The 19,483-nt window shown below is 49.0% G+C and overlaps 1 protein-coding gene across 1 annotated transcript in view; it reads right to left on the bottom strand.

The window, feature by feature from the left end:
• CDC45 (cell division cycle 45) overlaps window positions 1-19,376 on the bottom strand; it is a 34,475-nt gene extending 15,099 nt beyond the window's left edge. The window contains exons 1-12 of the mRNA XM_027576295.1: window positions 19,237-19,376; window positions 19,051-19,110; window positions 18,165-18,257; window positions 16,728-16,865; window positions 15,610-15,753; window positions 9,273-9,328; window positions 7,432-7,480; window positions 5,802-5,863; window positions 3,888-3,938; window positions 2,386-2,505; window positions 753-884; window positions 394-492 (exon numbers count right to left, since the gene is read on the bottom strand). Coding sequence (XP_027432096.1) covers window positions 394-492; window positions 753-884; window positions 2,386-2,505; window positions 3,888-3,938; window positions 5,802-5,863; window positions 7,432-7,480; window positions 9,273-9,328; window positions 15,610-15,753; window positions 16,728-16,865; window positions 18,165-18,257; window positions 19,051-19,110; window positions 19,237-19,287 — 1,055 coding nt within the window. The 5' untranslated portion in view covers window positions 19,288-19,376. The remainder of the gene's footprint in view (window positions 1-393; window positions 493-752; window positions 885-2,385; window positions 2,506-3,887; window positions 3,939-5,801; window positions 5,864-7,431; window positions 7,481-9,272; window positions 9,329-15,609; window positions 15,754-16,727; window positions 16,866-18,164; window positions 18,258-19,050; window positions 19,111-19,236) is intronic.
• Window positions 19,377-19,483: the final 107 nt, after the last annotated feature.

Genomic DNA, 19,483 nt, shown 5'->3' with positions numbered 1-19,483 from the left:
ACCGAGTACCTTATCCAAAGCTGTTCCACTGGTTGGGGGGCAGAGCAGGGATATGTGTGTGGCCCCCTCCCACGTCCCAGGATGCTAGGAGCAGGCACAGAACCCTCTAGGCAGAGCTTGCCTGAACTTGGCCCCAGTAGGCCCTTCCCAAGGCCATTTCCTGTGTTCAGTGAAGGACAGACCAGGTCAAACTAGAGGTCTGCACCTTAGCCCCAGGATTTAAGGACTTGGACTTCTCCAGCCCTGGACCTACTTTCAACCCAAAGAGAACTCAAAACTTCGGGAAAGGCTAGACAGGTCACACTCATTTGTGCATTCTTGTTTTTGCATTATTTTAGCAGTGTGGCTGAAGCTGAAGCCTGAACGAAGCTTAATCCAGAAAAACATGTTTACCCAAATTTATTTGCAGACTCTTCGATCATCTCCCGCAAATTCTCCTTCAAGGAGATGTCCATGGACTGGAACTTCTGCTTCACCTGTTTCAAGGGGAGGCTGGAAAGATGGCAAGCACTGGTTACATAGGCAACCTGGCTTCAGATGGGAGATCACTAAACACAAGCAGGACGAAAAGCACCCTGACGGGACCCAGCACATGCAAACATGGGATGATATTTGGATGATATTCTGGGGTCTCCAGGTGAGGCACTTCTGGTAGAAACAGGTAGCCGCTGGATATTGGTCACAAGGAAGGGGAGGGACCTTTCCCTTGGGGGCCGAGGGGCAGAGGCCTCTGGGCCAAGGTGGTCACTCACCCCACGTCGGCGAGGAACTCCTGGAGCCGCTTCTGCCCATGCACAGACCAGAGCTTGAACCGGGCCGCGGTGTAGCACGTGTTACACAGGCTGTCATGGAGGGACCAGTGCTGATAGAGCGCCAGGCGGAGGCTGCGGCCAGTCAAGGAGGCTGTGGCTGGGTGGCACCCCGCAGCTCACAGTGTGTGGCCCCACCCGTCCCGGGACAGCCTGCCTGCACAGCCACTTATCACATGGGTAACCTGGCGTTCTTTGACTTTCTTAGCTTAATTTGACCCATAGAGAGAGCTTGTAAGGGGGTGCGTGCAAACCATTATCCCTCTTGGACTGACAGGGAAACTGAGGCGGAGGGGTTCTGAGTCTATGTACTGTGGCAACAGAGAAGAGTCCTCATGGCCTCCAGGCTATCATCCCATCTGCTCCCTGCATGCTACAGCTAGCTCGGCCCTCCCCCACACCCTTCCCTCTGCCGGGACCCCCTGAGCAAAGCCCATCCTCACCCCAAACATGCTGTTTACTGCTCGTGGGGCTGCAAATGTGACTGTGTGTGAGGACAGTCCTGTCCCCCGCATGCCTCTCGTCTCCTACTCCAAGGGTCTCAGCAGGAGGCCCAGCTGGCTCCACCTGCATCTGATGCCCTGTGCTACCCCTCCTAATGGTTAGGCCCTGATCCCCAGACGTCACTAAGTCAGGTCCTGGTGGGTCCCCCTTCCTGTGAGCTCGGCTGCCTCACATCTGTCACCTCTTCCTAGACGTGTCATGGCCACCTCCTACTTGGCCTGTCTAAACCCATGTTTATTGGTCCCCATCCATCACAGCAGGCACAGGGCAGCATCATTCCTGCCATCACTTCTCACCACTGAAGCAGCCAGGCCCCAGCCACGCACTGCGCCTGTGGCTCCCACAGTCTGTCTCCCCAACAACCAGCAGCCCAGGGACCTTTTAAGCACAAAGAACTGAACTCCCCAACCCCCTCAACCTCCCACTGCCCTAGGCTCTCTGACCCTCAGACCTCACCCATTTTTCCAGCCACTTCTTCAAGCTCACCTCAGGGCCTTTGCACGGCCACAGCCTTGGCCCAGGCTGTCCTCCCTCCCATGGAGTATGGCTAAGTCTCAGCCTGAGACGTGGCCTCCCAGAGGTCTTTCCTCAGCACTGCCACCCAACAAGCCCCTGGTTATTCTATCAATGCCTTACCTTCTTCTCATGAAACATTTATGCTCTGTGATCATCTGCTGGCTTACTTCTTCCTGATTGGCTTGGCAAGAGTCTGCACTCATTGCTAAACCACCTGCCCTGCATATGTACCTGCCCACACGCACCGGGTCCACAATGAGCCCTAAATAAATAGATGATGCTCCCGAGCCCAGCACTGGCATTTAGGAGCCAAAGCCCCACAGAAAAGCCAGGACAGAGGCTGCTCCCCAGGCCCCAGTACTCTGCCCAGCCTGGAGGACACACCAGGGCCCCTCTCTTGTGGCAGCCCCAGCAGCGATTGTCCCCCTCACACACCACCCACAGGGGGATGTGGGCTGGGCCCACAGACCCGTGACACAGCAAACGGGTGCACTGCTGAGCAAAACCGAGGGCTGGGCTGTTGCCTGTGGCCGGAAGGCCTGAGCTGCAAGGATACTCATACTCGAAGGAGATCCGCGTACAGTCCACAGAGAGGGTGTTCTCCTCGTCCTCGTTCCGGTGGTTGTGCCGGGACACGTGGCGCTGCAGGATGCCCACGTCGGTCACGTACTTCATCCTGGAAAGAAAGCCCCGCCAGCCGCCTGGGTGGACGCCTTCCTCTTTCACAGCTGGCCACGTGGCTTCCCTCCTTCCCTCGGGGGGTGGGCCCCCCCCCCGCCCAGGCTTAGGGGCTGGCCCACCACATGGGCTGTTCCTGCCAGGACTGACGGAGCTCCACCACCACTGTGGAGAAGCCAAATGTGGCTCCGGCACCAGGGCCTGGCGGCCGGGGGTGTGAGGCGACAGAGCTGGGAGGGGTGGGCTCTGGCTGTGTCCCTGTCCCCTTTCCACTCTCCTCTGGGCGGCAGATGTCCTGACCAGACTTTTTTGAGGCCTCCTGAGGGCGGGCACTGTGGAGGCCACGGCCCTGTCTACCAGCCACGGTGAAGTGGACAGATCACATAGTGTCAGTAATCCCACCAGAGGGTGTGGATCCTGCACAGGAAGTGCTCCGGAGCACAGCAGGGGAGGGCAGAACCCCAGTCCAGGTCCACCTGCAGGTGGCCACTGAGCAGGACAGTGACAGTGGAGCCTCACCTGAGGGGCTGCCACAGGTCAGGGATGGTGCCCGTCACTGCACACACCCCATGCCATCCTTAACACAGAAGGGGGAGCAAGGCCCAGCAAGGTGTCCAGGCCTGTGAGACTCAGAACCCTCCTGGGTCCCTGGGCTATACCGCAGGACTCAGGTGGGCAGAGTGGGATGGGAGAGGCAGGAAATGGGGGCACAGGGGCTTCTGCAAATTGCACAAGGAGTCCAGTATGCACAGAAGCTGTGCCAGGTGACAGGCTAGGGTGCCCTTGGACAGGGTTAGGGTATGGATCCCTGTTGATTCCCTTGGAGTTCCCACCTGATGGCCACCAGACTGAGGATGAGAGGGGATGCCGATACCCCATGCCTCCGCGGTGTCTGCATTCTGGGGTAGCCCTTCAGCTCTCCATCAGGAGTGATGGGGAGCACCAAAGCCTGCCCACCGAGAGGCAAAAGAGGATTCGGCTCCATGCCAGTCCTCCTGGCTGTCCTTGCCAGCCTTCCCCTGCCTTTGAGATCACATCCACCCTCCCTGGCAGGATTCCTGGGGCCCTCACCTCCTCCTCCCAGCCCCGTGCAAGGGCATATGGAGAGCCGGGAGACCAAGCTCCCTCCTCTCACCTCTGGCTCCATCTGCTGGGCTCCCCGAGGGTGGACAAAGCATCTACACCAGGCCACACACCACTCCACCACAGGTCCTAGTCCTAAGCCCTTCCTCAGTGACGAGGACCTAGGCCCAAGGCCAGCTCCCTCCTCAACAGGGCTCTGCCACCCATCTTCCCATTGCAAACTGGGGCTGCAGCCAAGCCATGCACATGGCCATAGCACAGGCCAACCTCGGACAGCCCGAGGGAGCACATCCTTACTGAGTGATCTTGTCTTGTACCCACTGGTCTGTTAGTCCAACGATGGCCCACCTGGAAGAGAAAAGAGCAACAAAGCTCATAGGAGCGTCCGGCCCAGGCCCACCGTCGGACAGGCAGTCTCTCCTCTGCAGGGTAAAAAGGTCACGGGGCCAACTCTGGGTTCCCAGCACAGTGTCACTGCCGTGGGAGCTTGCGGGACCCAGAAGGGAGATCTCCCAGGGCCGGGACGGCAGGCCTGACGCTGTCTGTGTCCTGGCTGACCCCACCACTCTCCACCCTCATCCTGCTGGAGTGGGACTATAGCAGACACCATATTCAGGCGCTGGTGGGTCCTGGCATGTCATTCTACCTCCGAGCCCCTCGTGCCACCTGCCCCCTCTGCAATGTGCCCTGCAGCACAGCAGACCCTCATTACGCCCATGTCTCCCTGTCTTGAAATGATGGGACACAGAGTAACAGCATTTAGGCCTCTTAAGAGTCTTCCAAGCTCCTGTCTCTTAGCTCATCTTTTGTGCACGAGATGATAATGGAGACCCAGGTTGACTTGACCTGGGTCACGGCCAGCCCATGGCAGGAGGGACCAGGACCTCAGGTGTGTACCGTAGGTCAGTCCCCAGGCCGCGTCCTTCAAGACCCTCCTCTGGGGCCAGAGCCGAGAATAGACAGAGATGCTGGGTGCAAGTGAGGCAGGGGAGGCCCTGCAAGGTTCGCCTGGGGGCAGGGTGTCTGAGCACCATATCTCTCAGTACAGTGAGCCCCTCCTCAGAGGGTCCTCTTCAAAAAATGCCACCCTGCTATATCTTCCTCGACCCACCCTTCCTCCTTCCAACCTTTCCACGCATACATTTTGTATTAGGTTATTTTGCATTTGTCCTTGTGCTGTTTCTGGAGTTTTCTGGAGACATTTCACAGGGGCATATTCTGACATCAATGTTAAACTGGGGGTGCTTGTCATGAGTGGGCTGTTGTGAGTGGGCACCTGAGCGTACAGCAGGTGTTCACCAAAGGCTCCCCAATGCCGACGTGGCAGTAACATGCTGTGGCTACAGGACACAGTCCAGGGCTCCCACCTGACCTTACTGCAAGATCTCTTGATGCACAAGCTGGCCCCTGTGCCAGGGTATGGGATTGTCAGTCCACACCCTGGAGGAGGACCTGAGGCAAAGAGAGCTGAGCCACGTGTCCGAGGATGACAAGTGGGTCCACAGCTGGGCACCGGCTCAGGGTGAGGACAGAGCACCCCTGGGCTTAGGTGTGGCCAGTGCCTCGGTCCTGCCCCAGCCCCGGGCTGTCCTAAGACCCTGATTCAGCAAAGACCATTACAATTCCCACCGTGGGCTCAGGGCCGGGAGATTTCTCCTTATCTCCTGGAGGAGAAAACCAGGATGGGAGCAGAGCGCTGAGGGGGTGGAGCAGGCCAGATCGCGACTTTCTTTGCTCAGACTCTGGCTTTAGTTTCTAAACCAACCTAGGTTGTGTTGAGCACAACGGCCCATGTAGCAAACTCAGAGGTGGGCTAATGGGTATTCCTGTACCAGATTTCACCGCACGTCAGGGGTGCAAAGATGCCTAGCAAAGGCTGTCTTGTTCATATCTCAGGCTCCTTCTGTTACCCAAATTTACCAGGCAGCAAAGCTGAGTGGTAGTGTGGGAAGGGCAGAGCTGTAGTCCGGCCCCACCCTCGACCCTCTGCACCCAACAGTGCTCCCTCCCATTTCCCCCAGGAGTTCGTATGCAGCCAAGTCTCATAGAAAGAAAACCAGGGCTATGCAAATTCCTGGAAATGGGCTGTATCCAATATTCCTGGTGGAAACCGCACAGTGATGTCTTCCTCCAGAGCCTGTTCTGTGGGAAGACAGAGCTACTTGGAGAAGGAAGCTCCACACAGCACTGGTCTTGATGGGGCCTACATACCACAGCATATCATTCAAGTCCTTGGACATCATCCACGCCAAGTCGAACATCACCATGGCTGACTGCAAGAAAGAAAGAAGCCTGAGGTCCAAGGCAGCTGTGCTCATGGTGGGGAGGTTGGCGGGGGGAGGGCTGGGCTGCACAGCTGGGCCAGACCTGAGCTGTCTAGGATCCCAGCCAAGCCCCTTCAGACTGAAGGTCTTCCCAGATAGGGAAGGAAGCATGGGTGGATAGGGAAGGCCAAACTGAGGGAAGAAGACAGAGTAACTCAAGTGACTTGCACGGTCTCCTCTGCTAACTAGTCATTCCTGTGTGTACACTTCATCATGCAAGGGAGACCATCTGGGTACAGCACTGTGCTAGAGCCTCTAGACATCTCACCAGGTGCCTCGGTGATACCTGGGGAGGCGCTGAAGCCAGGAGGTTGGGGGCCTATGTCCACATGCTCTTCCCAGCTGGCTGGTGGCCTTATACACACACACACTCCCAGGAAGGCTGGGTGAGGCAGGACCTTGGTTCCCATTACCTGGACGTTAAAGAGGGAGGATGCCTCAGGACCTCTGTGAGGAAGATCTTTCTAACAGGCCTGTCTGCAGACAGAAGCATCTAGCTCCCTGTGCGCAGAGTCTGGGTTTTGGTAGGAGACAACAAGGGGGATCAGTGCCCGGCCAGAAGACTCTAAAGTCCCATTAGCGGTGTGACACTGGGCTGCCCACCAGAGAGGATTTCCAAGGGAATGGTCCACAGATTTGGTGGGAACCAGGCATCTGCCTCCCCACCAGCCTCACCCACTGCTTAGAATTTTCCACGTCCTGGGGCAGAGCAGAGAGGGCAAAAGACGATCCTTCAAAGGATGATGGGACCTTGATAGTAAAAGGGATACTGGAAATATGGTGTTCAGAGTTCAAGGTCCCAGGGCCAAATGCTAGTACTAAACACATGATATTTTACTGGAAACTTATTTTCTAGGGCTCCTTAAAGCCCTGAGCTCTGCTCAACACTACCAGAGTCAACACCTATGTTTCCCACGTGAAATTCTGTTCCATAACACACAGTGATGGGCCTCTGTAATTCTAGAGCTTATCTTCTTGCACAGGGACTGAAATAGACTTGTTTTGTATTTTTTTTTTAATTTTTTTTTTAAGATTTTATTTATTTATTTGAGAGAGAGAATGAGAGAGAGAAAGCACGAGAAGGAAGAGGGTCAGAGGGAGAAGCAGACTCCCTGCTGAGCAGGGAGCCCGATGCGGAACTCGATCCCGGGACTCCAGGATCATGACCTGAGCCGAAGGCAGTCGCTTAACCAACTGAGCCACCCAGGCGCCCGACTTGTTTTGTATTTTTGATGATGAACAAAAATAATAGCTACTGTCCTATGGGCACCTATTGGGTGTGCAGGACCAGCCTAAGAACTGCCTCAGAAATGAGGGTAGTTCTCTTCCTTTTATGGAGAAGCTTAAGTCTCAGAGAGGCTGCCCCATCTGCCCTAGGTCACACAGTGGAAGTTGTGGGGTGCAGATTCAAACCAGGCTTTCGTAGTTCTAAAACCTATGCTCATTCCTCCTCATGTTTTAGGACACTGACCCCTAGAATCAGAACTCTATGGTGAAGTACACCTATCCATACGTACCGACGTCCCATGATATTCATACTGTTCATAGTCAAAGAGGATGTCTCTTCTGTAACGACATAAAAGGCAGGTCCTCAACAGGAAGCAGTGCAAGGAAGACCAACATTTGGAAAATGCTAAAACTTGACAGTACTCAGAGAGAGACAGATTAAGTCATCCACTTAAAGACCCTTTCACAGAGTGTACGTGTACAAGGCAGGGAAGGGAGTAATGTTGACATAAAAGGCTTGTGGCAATAAAAGACATAAAACGGCATAGAATAGTCCCAGAATCCCACTTCTAAGAAATTATCCTAAGACAACAGTTCAAAGGGACAAGAAAGAAAGCACTGTGTGTACAAGGTCGTTCATTGCAGCTCTACTTGTCGTGGCAAAATACTGGAGGTAACCTCTAGTTCAAAAAAGAAAGGGACTGGCCAAGTAAGCACAGTGCAGATTATTTGGAACTATCAAAAATGGTTATATTAAGTGAAAAAATGCAAAATTAGGGGTCTATTACGATCATATAAAATATGTACAAGCATGGGTACCCCAGGAAGATTGATCCAAAGTCAGAATCTCTTCCGATCAGTGAATATGGATTATATTCATTTTTCTTTTCTTATACTTCCCAAAATAGTATTTCATTGTCCTTCCATGAGGGGGTGGCTGAGCACAACACCCTCAGCTGGAACAGCGGAGACCTTCAAGGACGGGACCCAGCAAGGAATTCTCAGCTCAACAGCACTGTTGCACGGTCACCTCAAGCTACACTAACCTTTCCAGTTGTTTTTTTTTTTTTAAAGATTTTATTTATTCGGGGCGCCTGGGTGGCTCAGTTGTTAAGTGTCTGCCTTCGGCTCAGGTCACGATCCCAGGGTCCCGGGATCGAGCCCTGCATTAGGCTCTGCTCAGCAGGAAGCCTGCTTCTCCCTCTCCCACTCCCCCTGCTTGTGTTCCCTCTCTTGCTGTGTCTCTCTCTGTCAAATAAATAAATTAATTCTTAAAAAAAAAAACCAAAGATTTTATTTATTCATGAGAGAGAGACAGAGATAGTGAGAGAGAGCACAGGCAGGGGGAAGAGGGAGAAGCAGACTTCCTGCTGAGCAGGGAGCCCGATGCGGGGCTCGATCCCAGGACCCAGAGATCATGACCTGACCCGAAGGCAGACGCCCAACGACTGAGGCACCCAGGAGCCCATTTTCTTTTTTTTTAAGCATTTCACTTTTTTTTTTTTTAAGATTTTATTTATTCATTTGAGAAAGAGTGAGCAGGAGGGAGAAGGAGAGAGAATCTGAAGCAGACTCCTACCAAGCACAGAGCCAGATGCGGGGCTTGATCCATGACCGTGAGATCATGACCTGAGCTAAAACCAAGAGTTGGATGCTCAACCAATTGAGCCACCCATGCGCCCCTAGAGCACTTTACTTTTTAAATTTGCAATATGGAAAGGAATTATGAATAATTCGCTTTCCTTTTCACACACTTTTTTCTATGAAAACCTTTACACAATTAGCATCTATCTCATTTATAAAGAACTTACAAATAAAAGTACATCCGGAAAACTACTAAAATAAAAGACAAGGGGCTCTCACCCCTAACAGCATGTATTTGGGTGACCTCTGGGCCTAGTCCTGCCACTCGTGAGACCACAGGGTGATACAGAGGGGACCCAGAGCTCTTCTCCAATGCAGGGGCCACATGCTCATTCCTGGAGCCACCGACCCTGAAGTTTCTAAACTAAATGAATTCTCCTCAAATGGGGAAAAAAAAAAAATGTATCCGGGCCCCATGGAAAACACAGGTACCCTACAGGGATTACGGGCTCTGTGGTACAGGGTATTGCTTGAAGTGCATACTCACCTCCGGGCCTCCCACTCTCTTCGCTGCCTCCTCTTCATGGTTTGTGCCACTATCTCCTGAGGTGAGGACAAAGAGAACAAAGGGCTGAACAAAGAAGCCAGGAATGTATCCCTGTGGCCCAAGAAGGTTCTAATGAGGCAGAAACCATTGGGCACAGAACCCCCGAGGGAAAACATGGGTCATTCATTCCCATGTCCTGAGCTCAGGCTGGTCCTGGAGGAGGGAGGAACTGAGGTGGGGAACAGCCAGGACCCCTCTGGCACTGAGAACACCGGACTGTGGACAGGCGCAGATGCTTCCCCAGCGCCTGCTCCGGCTACACTATCCATGCGCTCCACCTGTCCAGGCCAGCCTTCCACTGCCCCTACCACTGTGTGAGCCAGGATAAGCGCATCGTCACTTCGTACTGGCTTCCCCACCAGATTAATAAACGCGAATATTTCCTATGTCCCTCCGCGTGCCAGCCACTATTCTAGTTTTATAGGCATGATCCCTTTAGTTCTCACAGGAAAGGCACGAGGTGGTATGGCGGGTTTACAAATCTAGGGTGCCGAGACTTCTGCTTCCAGAAAGATGGAAATTTTCCATCTAATTTTCCCTATATGTCCACTAAATTTATCTGAAAACCCTGTCGATATATATAAAGCAAACAAAATGAGACTCTGGAAGGTGGAGAGGAAGGCCAACCAGCTGGGGATCCTAGGACCTGAGGACTGACATGCAGATGAGTTCCCTGGGTTTTCGTTTTGGCTTATATATCCCAGACTTGAAGCTGAAGAAGCTGGCAACCTGGAAACATCAACAAGCACAGAAGAAAAAAATCCCCAACAAAAGCCAAGGACCCAGAGAAGCAGCCTTGAAAGACAGAAAACTTTTAGACAATAATTGGTATACTCTAGCCACCACCACCAAAACCAGTGCGGCCCCGCCCCTACCCACCCAGCAAAGACCAAGTGGGAGCCCAGACTCCCACCCTGGTGAACACCTCCCAGCTGTAATGTAACACCTCCACCTTTCACTTGCAACACCTCCCAACATGCTCACTGGGGTGGTATCAGAGGCAGCCAAGTAGTGAGCCTGGACCTTCCTTGCCCAGCGGTAACAAAGAGCCACTCCTCTCACTGGCTAACGGAGGTCAAGTAGAGGACCTTGAACTTCTGCCTCCACCTGGCTATAAAGGGACCATGCTGCCCGCCCATCCTTTGCCAGAGTGATGTCAGAGAAAGCAGATAAAACAGAAGGCTTATATAAGACCCAGAATCTCAAAACATAATATAAAAATGTTCAGGTTTCATGTGAAAAGCACTCATCATACCACAGGAACCAGGAAGATCTCAACTGAACACAAAAAAAGGAAACCCATAAATGCCAACACCAAGATAACAAAGATGTTAGAATTATCTGACAAAGATTTTAAAGCAGCCACCACAAAAATGCCTCAATGGGCAATTAGAAACAGCTGAAACACATGAAGAAAAAAAGGAAGCTTTTGCAAATAAGTAGAAAAATAGAGAAGAAACAAAGAGAAATTTACAACTGTAAAGTACAATAACTGACATAGAAACTCAGTGGTTGGGCTCAAGAGCAGAAGGGAGGAACGGAGGAAAGAACCAGCAGAGACAATGACAGAAATTATCCCAGTCTGATCAAGAGAGGGAAAACAGACTGGAAAAATGTACAGAACCTACAACAGAAGACCTACCCTTCATGGCATTGGTGTCCTGGAAGAAGCTGAGAAAGAGGATTGGCTGAAAACACACTTGAAGAAATAATGGCTGAAATGAAGAAATATGGCTCAAAATTTGGCAAGGGAGAGAAACCTACAGATTCAAGAAGCTGACTGAATCCCAATAGGTTAAGCCCAAAGAAATCCACGCCAAGACACATCGTAATTAAACTTCTGACCATTAGAGCCCCCAATTTTTTTAATTTTTTTATTTTTTTAAAGATTCTATTTATTTGACAGAGAGAGCACAAGCAGAGGGAGAGAGAGGGAGAAGCAGGCTCCCCGCTGAGCAAGGAGCCCAATGCGGGACTCAATCCCAGGACCCTGGGATCGTGACCCGGGCCGAAGGCAGCCGCTTAACCAACTGAGCCACCCAGGCGTCCCCCCAATTTTTTTTAAATCTCAAAAAAGAGCAAAAGAAAAATGACATCTTACCCACGGGATAAAACAATCTGAATGGCAGCAGACTTCTCACTAGAAACCACAGAGGCCAGAAGGAGTGTAACATTTTCAAGTGCAGACAAAAAAGAACTGTTAACTCTGAATCCCACACAGAGGGAAAATATCTTGCAGGAAAGAAGAGAAAAATCAAGAAATTCTCAGAAAAAGGAAAACTAAGTGAATTTACTGCCAGCAGACTGCCTCAAAAAAAAAAGAAAAAAAATGGTTAAACTAAAGGCATTTCTAAAAACAGAAAGAATATGACAAAAGAAAAAACCCTGGAACATCAGGATGGAAGAAAGAACATACTGAGTAGAAACTGGGTAAATATAATAGGCTTCCCTTAACCTCTTGAGTTTTATAATCATGTTCTGTTGTTGAAGCAAAATTTATCCCACTGTATGGTGTGAATCTAAATGTACACAGTCTATTTTTAAGAAACTTACATTATAAATAGAGGAGAGTAAGGGAAGTAAAGGAAGCTAAGATTTCTATATGTATAGTCTGTTTTCTCTAAATCTCTTTTGAGTGTGCACCCGTATCAATAAACATACTTCTGAGAATATATCTTGGATACAAGTGTATTTACAAATCATGCAGATTTAATTACATTTGAAGTATTCTCCAAAGTGTTAACTTTTGGGCGCCTGCGTGGCTCAGTCGGTTAAGCGTCTGCCTTCAGCTAAGGTCATCATCTCAGGGCCCTGGGATCAAGTCCCACATCGGGCTCCTGCTCAGCGGGGAGTCTGCTTCTCACTCTCACTCTCCCTTTGTGCTCTCCCTCTCTCTCAAATAAATAAATAAAATCTTTAAAAAAAAAAGTGTTAACTTTTATTAAAATCAGGTATGTAGGCCTAAACTTGGATGACAGCAAATGCAAAGTTAGAGGAGCAAGTAAAAGTATTCCATGAACAAGTGATAAATACCAGAAAACTGGACTGGCTTCCAATGTCATTCAAAACAAAACAGAAAAAAAGATATGGGGTCCTGGTCTAGGTTAAAAGACAATTAAGAGAGCGCCTGGGTGGCTCAGTTGGTTAAGCGACTGCCTTCGGCTCAGGTCATGATCCTGGAGTCCTGGGATCGAGTCCCACATCGGGCTCCCTGCTCAGCAGGGAGTCTGCTTCTCCCTCTGACCCTCTTCCCTCTCATGCTCTCTATCTCTCATTCTCTCTCTCTCAAATGAATAAAATCTTAAAATAAAATAAAATAAAAGACAATTAAGAGAAGAGCTAAATGCAAATGTGCCAACCATATACACAAAAACAACTACAAAATCTATTTTGGGGACAATTAAAGAAATTGAAATGGGGTTGACTAGATGACATTACTAATTTCTTATGTATGATAATGGTGCTGTGTTTATAGAGTAGAATGTTCTTAGGAGATGCATGTGGAAGAATTTGTCAGGGAGCATCATGGTGTCTGCAACTTATTCTCAAATGAACTAGCAAAAAAAAAAAAAATATATATATATATAGAAAGAAGGCAAACTGGCAAAAGTGTGGAAAATGTGAAAAATTGATGAATCCAGATGAAGGGTATATGGGTATTCACTGTACTATCTTTTTAAGTGTTGTATACATTAGAAAAATATCAGAATAAAAACTCTGGAAAACAGCATTTTTCCTCCTATGACCCAGCAATTGCACTACTAGGTATTTATCCAAAGGATTCAAATATAGTGATTCGAAGGGGCATCTGCATCCCAATGTTTATAGCAGCAATGTCCACAATAGCCAAAATATGCAAAGACCCCAGATGTCCATCAACAGATAAATGTATAAAGGAGATGTGGGATATATGTATATATAAGTGTATACACACACACACACACACACACACACACACACACACACACACACTGGAATTATTACTCAACCATCAAAAAGAATGAAATTTTGCCACTTTGCAATGATGTGGATGGAACTAGAGGGTATTATGCTAAGCAAAATAAGTCAGTCAAAGACAAATACCACACAATTTCACTCATATATGGAATTTAAGATATAAAACAGATGAACATAGGGGAAGGGAAGGAAAAATAAAATAAGATGAAAATAGAGAGGGAGACAAACCGTAAGAGATGCTGATCCCTAGGAAACAAACTGAGGGTTGCTGGAGGGGAGGTGGATGGGGGGATGGGGTAACTGGGTGATGGGCATTAAGGAGGGCGCTTGAAGCAATGAGCACTGGGGGTTATATGCAAATGATGAATCACTAAATTCTACCCCTAAAACTAATAATACAGTATATGTTAACTAAATTGAATTTAAATAAAGAATTAAAAAAACACTAAAATTATAAAACTTCTAAAAGAAAAAAAATGCCGGTGGGAAATTATGTATATTATATGAGTATTATAGAAAGCACTCACAAACTCAGATTCCAAATAGATGCACTAAAAATGTTAATGGAAGCTCTGACATGTTCTGACATCTCATCATGAACCATCGACATTCTCTTTACTGCCAAACCCGCTGGTCAATTCTTGCTTGCCTGTTCCCCCCACAGAGCCCTTGCATCTGTGGACACTCCGCACTGGATGCAGAGAAGATCCTAAGGATCTTCCTGGCTCCTCCCTTCCTCATTCAGGTCAAGTGTCCACGGCCACATTCATAAAAGCAGCCCATTCCCTCTCTAGCCCCTTACCTTGCTTTAGTTTTCCTCATTCGACACAGCTCTCCACCTGAAACCCTCCTTGAACTCTGCTCATTTACACATTCCATATGTCTGACCCACTGGAAAGGAAGCTTTGTGAAGGCAGGACTTTGTTCTCCCCTGGGGACCCTAGACCTAATTGATACCCGGCACGTATTAGGTGCTGAAATATACTTATTAGTCTGGATGGAGATTTCCAAAACCCTAATCTGCAGAACGTGAATGTTCCCAGGGAAAATCCCACCAGATATTGATATTTGGGGCCCGATGGGAAAGCAGCTCATTAAGAGATAAAAGAATGCTATAAAAAAAAGGAGCATCAGATAACAAAAAAAGAGCTCTTAGAAATCAAAGATTAGAAGATGAAGACCAGAAGTTGGCTAGAGAGTGGAGCAGATAAAGAGCTGGACAAGAGGAAAGAGAATCTAAGAATGTGCATGAGGTTCTTGATCAGACCACCCAAAACTCTAGAGAAGGGACTGGTCAAAGGCAGGGAAGGCAAGGAGAAAACATTCCTACCTTTGTAGGACATGCCCCCTAGATGGACAGAATGTCCTGAATGTCCCCAAAATGGCTCAAAAGAGCTCTGCTAACGCACCTTATTGGAAAACGTCAGGCCAAGGATGAAGGGAAGACCCCAAAACATTTCAGAGGCAAATTTCAGCACGCACACCAAGGATTGGGAGCCAAAGGGCATCAGCTTCATCTACAACACTGAACACTAGAATAAAACATGGCCCTCCTGATAAAGGAAGAACCACCTGCCACCTTTAATTTTCCATGTAGCAGAAGCCACTGCATTGGGTAGGCCACTTCCTGTTGGCCAGGCCCCAAATTGGGCAAGCACCTCAGATCCAAAACTCACGAGGCTGAAACCACTCTTATCTTTGCACACAAGATGCTTCCCCTGGAGTGACCACTGGGGACTGAGCCTGGCTGAGAGCCACAGACCCATGTTGTTCCTCCATGGTGACTGCAGACAGCGAGTCTTGAGAAAGTGGGGAAGGGAGCTGATGCTTATGCTATTTATTGTTTCTCTGTATCACTCTTTTTTAAGACTTTATTTTTATTTATTTTAGAGAGAGAGCAGGGGGAAGAGCAGAGTGGGAAGGAGAGGGAGAGAGAATCTTGAGCAGACTCTGCGCTGAGTGTGGAGCCCGACGCAGGGGGAGTCCTGAGATCATAACCTGAGCCAAAACCAAGAGTAGGATGCTTAACCGACTAAGCCACCCAGCCACCCCTCTGTATCACTTTTTAAAAATGTATGCTCTCTAAGCGAAGAGCTGAGCCATCCTAAGTTTCATCTCCTCTGACAAAACTCTACAGTACAGAGAAGGATGTCAAAGCTCAAAGAAGTTCAGTTATCTGCCTGAGGCCACACAGCCAGGGGATAGCAGAGCCCAGGGTCAACACCCCATGCCTGCTAACCGTGGGCCCCGCAGGCCCAGTCTGAGCTCTGACCTCTGGGAACGACAAATCCCTCAAGAGTGTGGGGAAGCCCAAACCCACCTCTTCCAACCGTGTGCGCTTCTCAGAAGGCTCTGACCCATTGTCACTCTCACTTCCTGAATGCTCTTCATCTTCTTCATCTCTGAAGATATCATCATAGGCAGGAACTTCAAGGTCATCATCTTGTTTAATGAGTAGTTTGATCTAAGATTAAAACAAAAAGTAATCAAGACTCTCCTCTCTCGTTGACAGAAAATTTTCCACCACATGTTTTTCTCTTGCAGAATATTATTTCCCAATGAGCTGACTCGTTCAGTTTTCTGTACAAAGAGTCTCCTGTTCGAGAGAAGAATTTCAGACTTCTCAAGCATTTTCTTGTTTTTATTTCCACTCACTGAGGCACTGGAGTTGTACCACATGATATGCAAAAATTCCAAAAATTTAAAAACTATCCATAGTCACTTAAGTCTGAGAAAAAAGCTCCCTCTTATGCCACACACCAAAGAAACAAAATGAATATCCCGCAACTTGGACTCTGAAAGAAGACATGAAGATGTGTGACACCGAAGTGAGTAATACTGCTTGTCTCTAAAAGCAGTTCCAAGCTGATTTCGCTTAGAGAGAGAACTTCAGGGCCAACAGTTTGATAACATGGTGGGAGGGTTGTGGGGGGGGTGTCAACTCAGAGAATGGTTAGGTGGCTGCCCTGTGCCAGGCTCCATGCTTGCTGCTGGAGTTCAATGAGGAAGCACAGCATGGCCATTTTAGGCTAACAGTGGCCTCTTACACTATCGTCTTCTGGTCCTCACACCACCCTTCGGATGGGCAGGGAGAGTGCTAGCCCCACTCATAGGGCTAATGCCTCTAGATCCTTTTATTCAATGATGCCAGCTGGGCCTGAGCTCTGAGGGCAGGCTCAGTGCAGGGTTCTGGTCCCTACACTTCCCAGGTTAAGTGAATTCCAAAATGTATTCAGAGCGCCTCCAAGACTTAGGCACCATGTTTCTCACCAGAGATAAGCAAGACCAGGTTCTTGCCCTCAGGCTGTTCCAACTCCCGTAGCGGAGGTGGATACATGCCTTGCTTAGAATCAGGTGTGGTGTTGTCCGTGGCATAAGAGGTACAAAAAGATGGACGGGAGAACTCAGGGAAGACATGGACCCCAAAGGCTGAGTTACCTGGGCATCATTGTATACATTCACGACATTGACTGGCCTGTGGGTATCACACACAAAAAATATGGCATCTTCATCAGGCTGAAGGATATCCAATAGGTCTACGTTAGCTCCGCAGTTTATGAGGATAAAATAACGGAACTGGAAAAAAGAGAGAGACATTGTGAAGTAAGTGCCCTGAGGAGGTCCTTCACTTCAGCATACTAGGCCTGAGTCCTTCTGCTGAGACACATCAAGCCCCTGACACCAGGCATGGCCCCGACAGTGAGAGGCTCCAAAAATGGCAAGCGCTGGCCTGTGTTAGCGCTTATACTCCACAGGCTCTTTCCTTTCCATGATGACACCATGAGATAGGCCCATGGCTGGCCCTGTGTCTGTCTCTGCACGTGGAGGCTCAGCATGACTCAGTCTCATGCAAAGGGCCAAGAAGCTGATGAGCAGCAGACCAAGACTTCAAATGCATAATAGAGCCTCTTCAGATCTCAGTCCCCTGCAGGACTGTGCTGTCTCTCTGTACTAACAGCATTATACAGGTTTAAATTTGTAGCAAGTTGGGCGCCTGGGTGGCTCAGTTGGTTAAGCGACTGCCTTCGGCTCAGGTCATGATCCTGGAGTCCTGGGATCAAGTCCCACATCGGGCTCCCTGCTTCTCCCTCTGACCCTCTCCCCTCTCATGCTCTCTATCTCATTCTAATAAATAAATAAATAAAATCTTTAAAAAAAATTTAAAAATAAATAAATTTGTAGCAAGTCTTGGGCAGCCCGTACTTAACGGGAACATAAAATTAAATTAAGTCTTATTATATCCTATCACTATAGAAAATCCCTTCCTTAGAAATACCAAGTTGGCACTGGTACACTCCTTCTGTGATGACAGGAGCTCCAGGCAAGGATTTATCTCTGCTATACAGTCCTAAATGTGGCCCCAGACCCCCCAAAACCCTCTTCCCTACTCCAGCCCTACCCTGTGGGATCTAAAATGTCCCATCTCTCAATATAGCTCCATGCAGAGGTACTAGAAGTCCTGGCCTCTACTGTTTAAATTGCAAAGGGAGAAGATATATTCCTGGATTAACATTTGGAAACTGGGATCCTTTTTCTTGGAGAGAGAATATGTAATAGCAGTGTAGTCTAACATAATTTTAACTAGGCCATATCAAAAACTGCTAAGCTCTAAGCACCTTACAATGAAGTGTCTGCAACACAAATTCAAAGTTAGAGGGTGTCCACATTCACTATCTTTATTTTGGTTGTCAATTTTGTCTCTACAACTTGAGGGTAAGTCACCCTGTATAGCTCATTTTTTCCCTCCATGCTGTCTAATATAGCTGATACTTTAATATACATGCAACCTATTGTGGACATATAAAGAATACTAAGTATTAAGAAATTGCAACTGAATAAAATAAGACTAATTATTCTAAAATACTTCTCTCATACCTGTTCTTTATGCTCAAGAAATGCAGTTTCAAGTTCTTGCCACCCAGAAACTGGAACCAGGGTATACTGCACGTGATCGCACTGGAACAGGGCCTGAGAGAGATTAATTTCAAACCTATCAAATTTAGGACATTTACAATTTACTTTGAAAGGCACTTAAAAAAAAAAGATGGATTGAGAAACGAATGACATGTGATAAAGTAAGAATGGTAAAACGTTAATGGGAAAAACTAGGTTATGGGGATATGACTGTTCACTGTATCATTCTGTCAACTTTGCCTAATTTTTGAAAATTACCAAAGGAAAACATCGGCGGGGGGTAGGGGGGAGCTGATCTTATTTCTAGGTCTTCTGAGAAGTAGTTCCTGACCCAAGGGCCTGAACAAAGGTCATGTAAACCTTTGCATTATATTCAAAACAGAACCAATGATCTTCCTTAATAGACGAAGTAATCTGAATTTCCGGTATTGCTTATGACACCACTGTGCCCTCAGTTGTCACAGACTCGTCTGTCTGAAACCCCACACTTGCGGAGAGCCACTCCATCCAGGTCTAAGGGTCTCCCCAATGCAACCATTTTTTTGGCCCAGGTTATTGCAAAAATACTAACTAGTATCCCTGCCTTTTGCCGAATACTTCTCTAACCCACCCAATACTCCTGCCAGCGAGACGACCTCTCAGAGTGCCCCTCCCCAGCTTTCCTCTGCTCCAGCCACTAAGGTAGCCTGCGCTCTCACCATGGGGGGTGGGGAGAGGGGCGGTTCCCTTCTCGGCTCCTCACCTCCAGCCCCGACACCCAGCCCACTGCACCCAACTCCTCCTGGGGCCCCGCTTGCATCCTCACCTTTCGCCCCGGCCCTTCCCTTCCAAAGTACGCAAGGCTCACCTGAAGGATCTTGCAAGCGCACAGAGCGTCCACGTCCGAGGCCACGAAGAGAAGAACCCTCTGTCGGGAAAAGAGCGGGCCAGTTGAAGGCAGAGACCCGAACACTGGCCCCTGGTGCCCTCCCACGGCCGCTCCCTCTCATCCCTTCCCCCCGATAAGGCCACGAGGTCCAAGAAAAGAGGTCACCTGGCTCTGGACCACCTCGTAGAACTCCTTGCGGAAATCGGACACGAACATGGCCACGGCGGCCGGACCCCGAGAGCTATGGCAGAAATTCCAAGAGCTGCCGCGGCGGTCAACACTCCCGCCAAATCAGGACTCTTCCGATTGGCCCAGGATCCAACCAATCGCTACTTAGTTCCCCAGCTTTTCTCCCTTTCTGATTGGGTCACATTGGAGGCGGGCACTAGCACTCCCCCATTCCGGCTGGAAA

This window comes from Zalophus californianus, chromosome 14, assembly GCF_009762305.2.
Source record: "Zalophus californianus isolate mZalCal1 chromosome 14, mZalCal1.pri.v2, whole genome shotgun sequence".
Taxonomy (NCBI): domain Eukaryota; kingdom Metazoa; phylum Chordata; class Mammalia; order Carnivora; family Otariidae; genus Zalophus; species Zalophus californianus.
The sequence above is the reverse complement of the archived record's forward strand: the minus strand, read 5'-3'. Positions and strand labels throughout refer to the sequence as shown.